Source organism: Haliotis rufescens, unplaced genomic scaffold (genome assembly GCF_023055435.1).
Source record: "Haliotis rufescens isolate VD_foot unplaced genomic scaffold, xgHalRufe1.0.p SCAF_8, whole genome shotgun sequence".
NCBI lineage: Eukaryota > Metazoa > Mollusca > Gastropoda > Lepetellida > Haliotidae > Haliotis > Haliotis rufescens.
In genome coordinates this window covers 48,804,756-48,820,274 of record NW_025964372.1, presented here as the reverse complement: position 1 = coordinate 48,820,274, position 15,519 = coordinate 48,804,756, and the positions used below count along the sequence as shown (strand labels likewise).

Genomic DNA, 15,519 nt, shown 5'->3' with positions numbered 1-15,519 from the left:
TTTTATCGGTTAGTAGTCATAATGTACATAACACTTGAAAAGGTTCATGAAAAGGCAAATTCTGAAAGAAATGGTAAAAATAAACTACAGATTCCATGAACCTTTAGAACAGCGAGTAAGGATAGAGAAACTTGAGGATGTATTTTGAATACATGGCACTTCTTGTGGATTTTTTGTGGTGCAAAAGTGGAGGTTATCAAATGTTGGCTTGGTAGATGGGGGTAGACGTTTCACTACAGAGATGGGGATTATCGTAATGTTGGCGAGTAAACAGCAGTATTTGTTTTGCTGAATAGTAAGTGTTGCGGATGTGTCACTTGGCTGTGTTGCTCTTTGTTTTTGCTGAGCCGCGTAACAGTAAGTAGTAAATAGACCTATTAAATGCAGACAGGCTCCCAATTACTTACTGTGTAACCGACTTTCAGTGCAGACGATTCAGATTAGTGGTGGGTGACCACGTGACTCGGGGCACAGATCGTTGGGCACTTGTCCCCAGACAGCATGGAACCTCACCCTCCGCACTTCAGCTGTTATTGTCTCCCTTGACCCCTAATAGAGGAAAAATATAATTGTGTTAATTACACAGTGGATTGTACTGATGTGGGAGGGGTGGCAGGATGTGTACGCCGACCTCAACACTGGACATCCCCAAGCTGACTACTGGGTGATTTAATTATCCCAAAACAAGTTACATGAGAGGTCATGATGATGATGATGATGATGATGATGATCTAAATTCCACTCCTGAGTGAATGTTGACAGTGCTATATTATTATTACACATTCTCTGCTGTGTAAATAAAGGCATTTAAAAAAAAGAAGAAGTCACTTCAAGATTTCAAAATTCAAGATATTATATTGTACAAAACACCCTCTGCTAATGATGTAACATATTTAACGTAAGTCTACATAGAAGGACTTACATAATTGCACACAGTCGATGCAAGTGATTAATAACAGCATTTAAAGGAATTATGTGACAACATAATTATTATGAATTTGGCAGATCTTTTAGAGAACATATCCTGAACAATGTTTGAGACACTTTTGGCAGTGATACACCACATGTGCTACATGTGCTTCAGTGTGGGGCAGGACCAAAGCTTCCGAGTTAATCAGTCTTCACAGTCCATGAACCATATTCTTGTCCCTTCCGCCCAGCTGTTGGAGCAATGCCATAGCCCTAAATGAAGTAAGTCTAGATTTTCCACAGGTTCAGGTTCGAAACCTTCCATCTCCTTGGGGCTCCTTTTCACTTTTTACCCGTTTCTTTCCACGTTATATATGTTCAGAGAACTGTGTGTTAGTCTACTTCAGAGGTAGAGTGAGTGAGTGAGTGAGTGAGTGAGTGAGTATGGTTTTACGCCGCTTTTAGCAATATTCCAGCAATATCAAGCCAGGGGACACCAGAAATGGGCTTCACACATTGTACCCATGTCGGGAATCGAACCCGGGTCTTCGGCGTGACGAGCGAACGCTTTAACCACTAGGCTACCCGACCGCCTCTCAGAGGTAGAGCTGGAGCTGGAGCGGCTGGTCTAGACCTGACTTGTATTAACTGGCGGGATTGGATACACCATGAGTACAGAGACAGGTGTGGGGGAGGGGGTGGTTGACCTGGGACACTAATGACAGCTGAATCTCTGCTGCAGCAGCAGCCTCTTGTGATTGGCTAATGTGTTTTATGTGTATGGAGATAAATTAAGTCATAAATTAGGAACAGATGGACAAATGATTGATCTGTTAATAGTCTGTAATACCAAAAATAGCAAGATATATTGATTCAAGTTTCGAGCTTAGAAGATGTCCAAAAACTTAAAGTTATTAATAATAAAGAATATCAGATCAGAAGCATGATCAGAGATAATCTATAATGTCCATTGTATTTACTAGGCCTGGGACGGGTAACTCGGGTACTCCGTGGGTCCTTAGTAGGACTCGGGTACCCACATGAGTACCCGGACCTGTGATTAGTCACGTGATATTTTGTTTAATGACAAAAACTCACTATAGCTCAGTGGTTACACTACATGTCGCTAATGTTCGCATTTCTTTCTGACGATATATCCATTCCTTTTGACTTGTATATGTTTGAGTAAAGATAACGCTTCAGTCAACTTCTGTGTACTGTGATCAGATCGTTTGATACATGTATCTAAATAGTAACTGCCTGGGCTGCGATGAAACAATTCCCAATCAGACATCTTGTTCCCAACTCTTGAGACCTGTAGTGGATACCCGGGTAGGGTCAGGTAATAGGGGGTCGGGTACCTGGGTAGGGTACTTGGGTAGGGTCGGGTAATAAGGAGTCGGATACCCGGGTAGGGTCAGGTAATAGGGGGTCGGATACCCAGGTAGGGTCAGGTAATAGGGGGTCGGATACCCGGGTAGGGTTGGGTAATAGGGGGTCGGATACCCGGGTAGGGTCAGGTAATAGGGGGTCGGATACCCGGGTAGGGTCAGGTTAAAGGGGGTCGGATACCCGGGTAGCGTCAGGTAATAGGGGGCCGGATACCCGGGTAGTAGATTTGGACTCGTCCCAGCCCTAGTATATACCCATTTATTATTATTGTCACAAGTACAAACTGTACAGTTATGTTAATGTGAATTAACCTTGTATGTGACAGTGTTCTAGGTGGTTCATGATTCCTCCAGTGAACCATGCCAGTCAGTCGGAACAGTGTCTTCACGAACACTCATATGTTCCTCATAATAAAGGGGGGCACGGGTGGCCCAGTCGTCTAAGGCTCCATGAGGCGGAGAAACCTATGATTGTGGGTTCGAATCCCGATGTGCCATGATTGTTTCCATAACTGTGCTCGTGGGTTTCACCAAAGTGGTAAACGTCTGAGACCTGCATCACTTTGGGCTTTCCTCCCACATTAAGCTGACATGCCGTGATATAACTGTAATACTGTTAAAAGTGGCGTTAAACCCAACTCACTCACTCACTCCTCATGATAAAGAAGTTGACATCCATAAATTCTCTTCCTTATATGTATCGCTTCTAAATGGCTTTCAAAGACATAAAAACAACCCGGTCATGACACAAAACAGAGGGGCTAGTGATAAGATAAGATAAGATAAGATAAGATAAGATAAGATAAGATAAGATAAGATAAGATAAGATAAGATAAGATAAGATAAGATAAGATAAGATAAGATAAGATAAGATAAGATAAGATAAGATAAGATAAGATTTATTGCAGAAACGTTCCATTACGGGACAGATGCAATTTTAAAAGACAAGACATTATGATTCATATATACATATATACAGACATACATTATTTACATTCCTGTAGACACATACAAAAACAAAACAATCAATATTACATATTTGATGATATTATTATCCATAAAATGTCAACGGTTGATTATGAAGGGGTATTTAGTGTTTGAAATGATAGATATGGAAACAAATGCAGTTGATATTGACTGCTTCATTATTTGACAGGATGTAGTGAAATAATTTGTCTTCATGACTGTGGACATTTACATTTACATTTTGTCTGGATAATTTTTCAAAGAGTATATTTCTTTCTTGAGTGTGTTTAATACAGTGAAGTAAGTGGTGTTTTTCGTCATCAATGGTTGAATGAGTGATGAGAGGTACAGAGGGTCTACTGTGATGAGAGGTTAAGATCCAGTATGGAGAACTATGAAAGCTATACCTGCAGTCTTAGCTGTGGGCTGCACTTGCAGACATGTCACCTGACAGCAGCGCCCCCTGGAGGTGTTTGTAGAGCAAGCAAAGGGAGGTTACCTACACAAACATACATGGAAAAGCTAGCATGGTTCCTGCGGCCATTAGTGTCAGATCTGGTCCCTGGCTGTAGGTGCTTCAGGTGGAGTTGTTTGTACAGGACTTTAAGTGACACACATGAAGGTTTTTTTACCATACTGTCTACAGTTTCAATAATGATCATCCTCTGTTTCTGTACCTTTGGGTTATTTTAGCTACATTGTTCCTGGTTTGTGGGTGAACCAGTGGATTTAGAGGAACATAAGTAGTTGCAGCGCCAATTTTCACTGCTTTCAACAAACAGATATCCCTGTGGTCTGGTGCTCTGGAATTCTCAGTGCATTGGCTTGTTTTTACCTGCTGCTGATGTAGAGAAACCCATGTCTGATAGTGAGGAGACGTCTACTCTGATAGTGAAGAGACGTCTACTCTGATAGTGAAGAGACATCTACTCTGATATTGAGGAGACATCTACTCTGATATTGAGGAGATGTCTAGTCTGAAATTGAGGAGACATCTAGTCTGATATTGAGGAGACATCTACTCTGATATTGAGGAGACGTCTGGTCTTATATTGAGGAGACATCTACTCTGATAGTGAGGAGACATCTACTCTGATAGTGAAGAGACATCTACTCTGATATTGAGGAGACCTCTGGTCCTATATTGAGGAGACGTCTACTCTGATATTGAGATGTGTAGTCTTATATTGAGGAGACATCTACTCTGATATTGAGGAGACATCTTCTCTGATATTGAGACATCTACTCTGATAGTGAGGAAACATCTACTCTGATATTGAGGAGACATCTTCTCTGATATTGAGGAGACATCTACTCTGATATTGAGGAGACATCTACTCTGATATTGAGGAGACATCTTCTCTGATATTGAGGAGACATCTACTCTGATATTGAGGAGACATCTTCTCTGATATTGAGGAGACATCTTCTCTGATAGTGAGGAGACATCTTCTCTGATAGTGAGGAGACATCTACTCTGATAGTGAGGAGACATCTTCTCTGATAGTGAGGAGACATCTACTCTGATATTGAGGAGACATCTTCTCTGATAGTGAGGAGACATCTTCTCTGATATTGAGGAGACATCTACTCTGATATTGAGGAGACATCTTCTCTGATAGTGAGGAGACATCTTCTCTGATATTAAGGAGACATCTACTCTGATATTGAGGAGACATCTTCGCTGATATTGAGGAGACATCTACTCTGATATTGAGGAGACATCTACTCTGATAGTGAGGAGACATCTTCTCTGATAGTGAGGAGACATCTACTCTGATATTGAGGAGACATCTACTCTGATATTGAGGAGACATCTTCTCTGATATTGAGGAGACATCTACTCTGATTTTAAGGAGACATCTTCTCTGATATTGAGGAAACATCTCCTCTGATATTGGATACTTTTGTAGAAAATTGGTCATCTGAGCCTAATCTTGCCCACTTCAGGCTGTGTAGAGAATGACAGAGAGATAAGTTGTGAACAGACCCCGAAGCTGTCATCCTAGCAGTCCAGGGCCCTGTCTCACAAAGCGGTCTTAGTAAGACAAGTATGCATCTTAGCACTAAGATGACTTTATTAAACAGGGCCCAGTCTACACAAGTGAGTTTAGCACAAGTCTTCGCTGAAGTATGGGAGTTACATTCATCGTAACGTTAAGTTAGTTTTGAGAGTACAACCTTTGTGGCATGTCTGTTGTATGTCTGCATGGAGGTCGATGTGTAGATGCGCTAAAGTGTTTAGGAATGAAGCTCAGAAAGTTCAATGATGGATGAGATAAGATAAGATACTATTTATTGAAGAAAACATTCAATTATGGAACAGTTGTAAAGTTTAAATATTTTCTGTCGTAAGTCTTTAGAGTTACAACTGTTGTATGATCCGTTTGTGGAACAGTAGTTATGATCATTGCTACTCTAATGCATCTGTTGTCATTAGTGTCAGAAGCGGCTGTCAGTGAGTCTGTGCCCTCACCCGCCCCTCCCACACCCATCACTGGCCACATGGTGTAAATGGAGACAGTTCCCGGCATGTTTGTTGTGGAACAGACATTTATCTCTCCAGTACGATCTAGAGCAGATACACAGCCAGCATACCTTGTCAGTGGCCATGATGCTTGATGCCGTCAGTACGCCCATCACAGCTCCATGCGTGGTGTAATAGCTGTCTGTTCTGGCCTGTAGGGATCACTTAAAATACCAAACCACAGGGTAACTCTGTAACAGGAAGAAACAAATGATCAACACCTACAATCATGAGTCTCTGTAAGTTCCCAGGTGATTATAAAGTGACAGTGATGACATTGGATGGCAATGGGTGAACATGTCCAGCCCCACAGTCCCGCCTTCTGATAGTGAAGGGCTGGTGTGGATGTGACAATACAGTACTACCTTCTGATGGTGAAGGGCTGGTGTGGATGTCACAATACAGTCCTACCTTCTGATGGTGAAAGGCGGTTGTGGATCCACCTTCTGATAGTGAAAGGCGGTTGCGGATGTGACAATGCAGTCCTACCTTCTGATAGTGAAAGGCTGTTGTGATGTGACATTACAGTCCCACCTTCTGATAGTGAAAGGCGGGTGTGATGTGACAATACAGTCCTACCTTCTGATAGTGAAAGGCAGTTGTGGATGTGACAATACAGTCCCACCTTCTGACAGTGAAAGGCAGTTGTGGGTGTTAGGGGTTAAAGCATTTGCTAGTCACGCCAAGTACTGGGTTTGATTCCCGCTGGGTACAATGTGTGAAGCCCATTTGTTGTGTCCCCTGCCGTAATATCTTTGCTAAAAGCGGCATTAAACCATACTCACTCACTCAATTACTGTCTGTTAGTGAAGGTCAAGGTCACTTTCAAAATTCTATCACACCTTTTCCCAATCCCAGTATCATTACTGATTGACAGAGGGGCGGTCGGGTAGCCAAGTGGTTAAAGCGTTCGCTCGTCACGCCGAAGACCCGGGTTCGATTCCCGACATGGGTACACTGTGTGAAGCCTGCCGTGATATTGCTGGAATATTGCTACAAGTGGCGTAAAACAATACTCACTCACTCACTACTAATTGACACTGATTGATAAACAAATGATGATATAGTTTGAATCTTACATAGGACTCTGCTTGTACCAAGGATTTCTTTCTCTTATTTAAATGCTGACAAAACTATGGAGTTGACTTGAACCGAATCAGCAAAGAGGATGACAACTGAAATCAATTTTTGTGACTCAGCCATTTTATGGACATCAGTTTGTTATCCTCTTTTCCTCTTTAATATCAGTCCTTGGTCTGGTCTGATACCTTCCTTACTGGCTCCTACCGATTCTTTCTCCTAAAACCAAGTTTATGCATAATTCATTGGCAGATTTGTTAGTAGATATTTTGATGATAGGTGCTGTGATTTCTGGTGCGACTAACCATATAAATGTGACTGCTGGTGTATAAAATGTATGAAGCACGTCGCCAGCAGCGAGGTAGCTGTTGTTGATGTAGTTGCAGATAACACTTCACAGGACAGAATAAACCCAGGACCGGTGTTTCATGGGATGTTTCTCTGGGATAAAAGATAACGGAAGACTGCAGCCCAACACGTGTTGTGGCAGATGCACCATCCCCTTATCTTGTCACATGTAGATACAGGCCATAATTCCTCTCACTGTATATACACCTCTACACATAGCACACATACCCCAGGCATCACAGCAGTACTCATACCTTGCACATCTGTTAGTCTCGTGTGATGGGAGTGTGATGTTTTACGTGAGGGCCGCTTAGGTATTAATGAAGTAAATTAACTATCATCCATGTCAGGGGCTGTTTGTTTAACCATATACAGTAAACTACGGTTATAACAAACTCAAAGGGACTGCCAATTTTTGTTCGTAATAACCGCAGTTCGTAATATGCATATATACAACAAATTGTCGAGCTAAAAACGAAGTTTGTTATATCGATTACCGTATTCGATGTAATAAGCGCCCAGGGCGCTCTCAAAATTAGAAATAGGGGCCTCTTATCAGAATATTATTTTGGTGGAAAAAAACAGTTGAAAGATAAATTTCGTGGTTTATGCTGATGGTCTGAACTGTTTATATACGACAGATATGTTTTTCCAGAATTTATTTGCCCATAATTAAGGGTGCATATAACACACGAGTGCGTGTTATACACAAATAATTAAGTCTTGTGTACATTGATCAATCGGAAGGGATGCTAATTGGGATTGTTCACTTGCTAAAATATATTAGCAAATATCGCTGTGGGCGCTTACTAGAGCGGGGCGCTTATTACGTCGAATACGGTAGTTCATTATGAGCGTGTTCGTCATAAATGTAGTTTACTGCAGGCTCCAGTGGAGCAAAGTCATCTTATCGATGACTGACTCGGAGACCTGGTACCTGTATGCAGGCTAGTTCTTGAGGTTGTAATAAGTGCCCTGTGTGACTTCTGAGACACTCTCTCTGTATCGTTAGGTAAATTAAGCGACAAAACCCTTTTCATATCCAATAGAAGTCTCTCCATAAAGCAGAGTCGATAGTATGATTCCGACTGTATCATGAGCATGTGTTAATGCATCACTATCAAATAGTGATGATACCTATGCTTGCGAAAAGGCGTATCCTGGCCCACTGGTGGCACCCATCAAAACACATGCAAAGGCAAGTCAACTGTTTACCTGAAAAAACATGGGAACATATGGTATAAGTCAAAATAGGGAATTGCATCTGACATCATTTTTGTCACTGATGTGTCAAATTTGGAAATGTCCTCCACATGGCTACAGAAAGACTTTTTGAAAGCTTTACTGATATCTTGAATATTGTAACCTTGATCAAACAACTTCTGAGCAAGAGTCGTATTTGCTATTAGTGTATGTCCACTATATTGCCTCTGTTCCGTAATGGGGTGTTTTTTAATAAATATATCATATTTTGTCTTATTGATCGTCATCATCATCTGACTGACAAAGTAGGTTTTTGTTTATATTTTTTATAGATCTTTATGTTCTTTGTTTATATAGTTTTTTATCCATTTCAAAATTTAAAATTTTGTTATAACCAGTTCAAGAAGTTAAATTGAGTGATTTGGGTTTTACGCTGCTTATTATTGTAGCAATATTCCAGCAACATCACAGCAACATTACAGCAACATCACAGCAACATCACAGCAGTATCACAGCAGGGGACATGGAACCCGGGTATTTGATGTGATGAGTGAACGCTTTACCAGTAGGCTACCCCACCGCCCCTGTAAGGCTTGAAGTCAATAAAGAATCAGGCCTACTAGTTGGCATGGGTCAAATCCCCCTTAAAATATAACTGTCTATTTGAAGGAAATGTATTTTTTTTATGAGCAATTAATGGTGATAATTCTTTTAACTAGTTAATGCTTCGGTATTGTGCATTGTCAAAGATGCGAGTCCAGATTAACTTTTATTGCTCAAGTCAAGAGGGTAACAGTTTATGACACGGGTAATAAACTGTGTACTGAAGGGTGCGGTGTATATCATGTGTTATCACACTGATGAGGCTGTCAGGGAGACTGGGATGCCAGGTACATTTCACTATGCAGGGAGATACAAGGATATTGGCATTAGTGCCAACAGTCTGCTCAGTGTAAAGATATGCTTAATGAATATAGGCAGTGTGTGGATACCAGATTGACTTGCACAAGTCTTTAAGGTAATAATAATTAGTTTAAATCATAATTTCTGGATTAAGTAAATAATAAGAACAAGTTGTCCCTATAAGAGACTGGAGTCCTTATTGTCCACATATCTAGACTTGCCTATTAGGAGGATAGAATGACTACACATCCATGGACTTTTCTTTCAGTACAGCCTTGGAGCAAGGCTAGGTGTCAGTGTGTAGTCACAACTTAAAATGGACAGAAAGGATTACTTCTCCTGTAAATACTCTTGAAATGTTGCATGTATGTTTATGTCAATTGATTTTGTGTATGTCTACAAAATTACCTCTGTTCCGTAATGGAATGTTTCTTGCAATAAATATGTCTTATCTTATCTAGGGAACATTGTAACCTGACAATACAGTAGGAGTTTGGGAGGATCTTTTGTTAAGTTACAGTGGATGCTCTTTTCTTACACTTCTATTATTGAAAACCTATATTTCATGGCTATTTGGGTGGTTTTATACATTTGTATTTTTAGAATGAAATTAAGACGTCAATGAAGACAAATTGACTTCTGGATTTCCACAAAATGACGTTAAGATCCATAAGGCAGTGCTTGTGCTAATGTTTTGTTGCGAACACTTCCCAGACACCACCAACAATATCTCCTGCAGAGCCTGACTGGGTTGGATGGGAAACAGCTTGCTCTGTGAAGTCAGCTTCTTGAAAACATAACATGCCCAACTCACCTCAGTACGTTTCAGTGTTTTGTTCACAAAAATCTGCATTCCTAATGGCTGCCTCTGGATCTGTTCCAGTTTGGTTACCTCATCAGACATTCCGGTGTAGATAGTGAACAAATTACTGTATACCTGCCCCGTTATTGTGTATGGCAGCCAATGGGAGGGGATTTTACTGTTTCACTAATCTTAGTGGATAATAATCAAAATGACAAAAACCTTTCCATTTTCATAAGAAATCTCTGCCCAAAACAGAATCGATTGTACGATTCCGACTATATCATGAGCATGTGTTTATGAATCACTATCAAATAATAATAATACCAGGTGTTTGTGAAAAGGTGAATATCTAAATCATATTTCGTCCAGGTCTGGTTGTCTTTGTACGTTTTTGGTTTCTAGGCGCCATTGTCCCTACAGGAAGTATTCTTGCAGTTTGATGTGTGTTTTTTGTATGGAGGAATTACAGTGTACAGGGTTCATATTTCCTAGTTCTCAGATATCAAACTATGTTGTTTCATGGCTTCCTCTGATGTGAAACTTGTAATTACAAATCATATTAAGTACAGTCGGAGAATGTTGTTTTATGTACATAAATAGTTATGAGTTTCAAATCGGTTTCTTTTTAAAAATTATCCAATGGTTCCTTGTGCAGATATTGTGGTTTTGAAGTCTGATATGGATTTCTGGTTTCTATTTTTGATCCAAAGGAACCATGCTGTAGTTCTTGTTCCCTGTTTTGAGACAGTTGTGTGCTCCCATCACTGACACTCATTCACAATCTGGCCAGATGTTGAAGTTTCAGTTTTAATGAATCTCATTCAGGAAATGAGAAACCGTTTAAATACGTTTTTATTAGAAATTGAGAAGTTGAATATGGATGGTCATCAGTGCAGTGAGGTCCTGCCCTGCGATTGAGACACGACAATGCAAGATAAACGATGTTTCAGATTGAATGCCTCGTAGCGAGCTGAGATCTGTCTTCTTGGATGAGAAGTATTTTGTAAAAAAGGAATTTCAATTGAATTAAATCTAATTTGATCCATCATCCTGTATGAAGAATCTCTTAAATTATTTCGATTAAATTTGAACTTAAGTTTATTCAATTTGGGGCAATTAGAATTTGATAAACGGGGCCATGTTTCATTCAGTGTTCTTAATCATTGAATTAAGATGCAGCATTTCCAATAAATTAGTCTGCTCAAATGAGGGTGAAAGTAAAGTAAATCCAGGCCTGGAAAATGAAACAGTATGTCCATGTGGTATCAATCAGAGTCGGAAGAGATAAACTGGAAAAACTTGCTGGCTGTAAGGGAACTAGCCTTGCTCCAAGGCTGTACTGAAAGAAAAGTCCATGGATGTGTAGTAATTCTAACCTCCTAATAGGCAAGTCTAGATATGTGGACAGTACATCTAAGGACCCCAGTCTCTTACAGGGACAACTTGTTCTTATTATTTACATAATCTAGAAATTATGATTGAAGCTAATAATTATTGCCGTAGAGACATGTGCAAGTCTACCTTCTGGTAAGTTAAAGAATATGCATGCTTGTGACACTGACTTCTGAGGTGTGAGACCCTGGCAGGCAGAGCCTATCAGAGACCAGATTGAATTAAATTTTGGATGAGATTTGGGTTACTGTAAGGCAGATACGTTTGTGCTGATGGTTTACAAGGTGAATCACCGGAGAGAGTCAGAAGCAGTGGTGGACATAAAATGTGTAGATGGTGATAATAAGATAATAATATGAGAAAGAATTGTTTTATTAATAATATCCACTTATAAACAGCACAAGACTCCACAGGCTTCAGAGAGGTATTCTCAAAGCACTTGACATAATTACCCCTGTCTTCATAATGGATGAGTGTGCATTCCAATATATTCTCAGCTCCCTTGGGAGTATACATATCCATATTCTTCTGTTCCGTTCATCATGTACATTCATTCATTCCATCTTCCCAATACAGACAGCCACATACCAGTGATACTATATCAACACGTGAACACAAGTCAGCCAACAGCTACATTGTTATTGTTGCTGTATGGACTACAGCCATGTCCTGTTTACACCCAAACATGACACACCAGCTCTCGCTGCTACCGACAGTATCAGACCTGACACTATGTGCTGTGTACTTGTTTGTTGTTTTAAGCCGCACTCAGCAATATTCCAGCTATGTGACGGCGATCTGTAAATAATCAAATGTGGACCAGACAATCCAGTGATTGACATCATGAGCATCGATCCACACAATTGGGATACGATGACATGCATCAACCAAGTCGGTGAGCCTGACCACTTGATCCCATCTTGCGACAAGCATAGCGCCTCTTACAGCAGGCATGGTTTGCTGAAGACCTATTCTACCCCGGATCTTCAGGGGTCATGGGCAGTGTGACAGGGCTTGAGGCCAAAGGTACTAAACATTGTTTCTGGTACACCGGCCTAGCTCAGTTCACTTGGAATTTAACCATTGCCATTTTATCATATCTTATTTTAGACAATTAAAATATTTGGAAAATATTACTGATCATGACTCTGCATGTTACCCGCAACCACTTGTCGTCTGTTCCCGATGTAGGTGGCAGCGCTCTACAGCTCGACTGTGGAGCCGCCTTATAATGATTCACCCCCACTTCCCTATCTTCATGCAGCCGTTTCCGTTTCCTGTTGACCGTGTATCACAGTATAAGTCGGTACTGTGATATTGTCTTGCTCTGTCAACCAGCGTTGACACAACCGGCTTCACCTTATCATTCATGTTGTAAGTGCTGGTCTAGATTCCCTTCTGTTTTGCAGGCAATTTTTCTCTTGGCATGTAATGGCTCGTTTTGATGTTTGGAATGTAATGTGTTCTTTTCAGTGTCAGCTGTTTCATTAGTGAACTTGTCAAACCATACCGCATGCCTTGTTATTATTTCTGTTAGCCCTCATTTTTGAGGGTTTTAATGCTTTCTGTCTTGTTGTTATGTTCATATTTCTGTTTATCATTGATCACATGTGATGTTATCACTGAGAACAAAATAGCATTTCCTGGTACTTACCATTGTGATACTTGACAAAACCATTTCGCCTTTTATCATCCAAAAATATTATTTTATTAAAAGAATATTGTTAAGTTTGTTAAATTCCAATTCAGTAAGGAAATAACATGATTTGGGAATTGGTCACAGATATCGGTATAACTGGAAATGCAATAGAGTTTTCCTTAGCTGGCATCACAGCATTTCGTGTAAGCCGTTCAATGTCTAATCTTTGTATGACTAATCAATCTCAGTCATCTCATTCATTTAGTTTGTTTATCTATTTTGCATCTACTTCTTGTCAGCATGGTCTATTGTAATTTGTACTTAAAAATAAGAGTTTTCTTGAATTCTCATTTCGAAAGAAACAAGAAATTCAAAATGGAGAATTTGTCATCATTTCAAGATGATTGAGAAGTTTTCTGAGAATATTTCTTGAAAGTTTATGAAACAAATTTTATTATTTATGTTGACTGATTATTTCATTTTTGTTTTCCTTTGTTGGCTGTTGCATTTTGTTTGGTTTTTATTTTGTGTGTTTCCTTGTAGCCACTCATTAGTGGGCTCCTTGAAGCGCAGTATGAGCCTCAGTCGACTGAATCGAAAACGAAATCGCCCGAAATCTATTGAACTTGAGCAGCATGTGTTGTGAGTAGTCCCTCTTTAGTTCCGTTTAGTTTTGTTTTGAATTTTGTTGCTGTCAATCCTGCCTCCTGAGTTTTTTGTGTCAATTTGTTTTGCTTGAATGCTTTGCAAATGCTTGGTGGAATAATTACAGAAATGATGATAATTGCGCTGCACAGAAATACTTGGACATGTGCCCTGTTTGTGACACAGAAAATATTAGTAATACATCTGATAATATATGGGTAATACATATGATAATATATGGGTATCTGTCACAATAGGTATAAGCACAATCGGTGTATATGACACTGTGAGTATAAGCACTTGAGACATGTGATAATAGGTGTATATGACACTGTAAGTATAAGCACTTGAGACGTGATAATAGGTGTATATGACACAGTAAGTATAAGCACTTGAGACATGTGATAATAGGTGTATATGACACAGTAAGTATAAGCACTTGAGACATGTGATAATAGGTGTATATTACACTGTAAGTATAAGCACTTGAGACATGTGATGATAGGTGTATATGACACTGTAAGTATAAGCACTTGAGACATGTGACAATAGGTGTATATGACACTGTAAGTATAAGCACTTGAGACATGTGACAATAGGTGTATATGACACTGTGAGTATAAGCACTTGAGACATGTGACAATAGGTGTATATGACACTGTAGGTATAAGCACTTGAGACATGTGACAATAGGTGTATATGACACTGTGAGTATAAGCACTTGAGACATGTGACTATAGGTGTATATGACACCGTAAGTATAAGCACTTAAGACATTTGACAATAGGTGTATATGACACTGTAAGTATAAGCACTTGAGACATGTGACAATAGGTGTACATGACACTGTAAGTATAAGCACTTGAGACATGTGACTATAGGTGTATATGACACTGTAAGTATAAGCACTTGAGACATTTGACAATAGGTGTATATGACACTGAGTATAAGCACTTGAGACATGTGACAATAGGTGTACATGACACTGTAAGTATAAGCACTTGAGACATGTGACTATAGGTGTATATGACACTGTAAGTATAAGCACTTGAGACATGTGACAATAGGTGTATATGACACTGTAAGTATAAGCATTTGAGACATGTGATAATAGGTGTATATTACACAGTAAGTATAAGCACTTAAGATATGTGACAATAGGTGTATATGACACAGTAAGAATAAGCACTTGAGACATGTGAGAATAGGTGTACATGACACTGTAAGTATAAGCACTTGAGACATGTGACAATAGGTGTATATGACACAGTAAGTATAACCACTAGAGACATGTGACAATAGGTGTATATGACACTGTATGTATAAGCTCTTGAGCCATGTGACAATAGGTGTATATGACACTGTAAGTATAAGCACTTGAGACATGTGACAATAGGTGTATAGACACTGTAAGTATAATCACTTGGGACGTGACTATAGGTGTATATGACACTGTAAGTATAAGCTCTTGAGACATGTGATAATAGGTGTATATGACACAGTAAGTATAAGCACTTGAGACATGTGACAATAGGTGTATATGACACAGTAAGTATAAGCACTTGAGACATGTGACAATAGGTGTATATGACACTGTAAGTATAAGCTCTTGAGACATGTGACTATAGGTGTATATGACACTGTAAGTATAAGCTCTTGAGACATGTGATAATAGGTGTATATGACACAGTAAGTATAAGCACTTGAGCCA

The 15,519-nt window shown here is 39.7% G+C and overlaps 1 protein-coding gene across 20 annotated transcripts in view; it reads left to right on the top strand.

Moving 5' to 3' along the window:
* Window positions 1-15,519, top strand: part of LOC124115140 (ras GTPase-activating protein nGAP-like) — a 313,251-nt gene that overhangs the window by 209,828 nt on the left and 87,904 nt on the right. For 16 of the 20 annotated variants that reach the window (XM_046475984.2, XM_046475983.2, XM_046475986.2 and 13 more), the window contains one exon: window positions 13,707-13,805. The exons of 3 other annotated variants lie outside the window; for them this stretch is intronic. In XM_046475984.2, coding sequence (XP_046331940.1) covers window positions 13,707-13,805 — 99 coding nt within the window. Of the gene's footprint in view, window positions 1-12,842; window positions 12,899-13,706; window positions 13,806-15,519 lie in introns of those variants that run through there. One more of the 20 variants, XM_046475996.2, reaches the window with a different exon arrangement.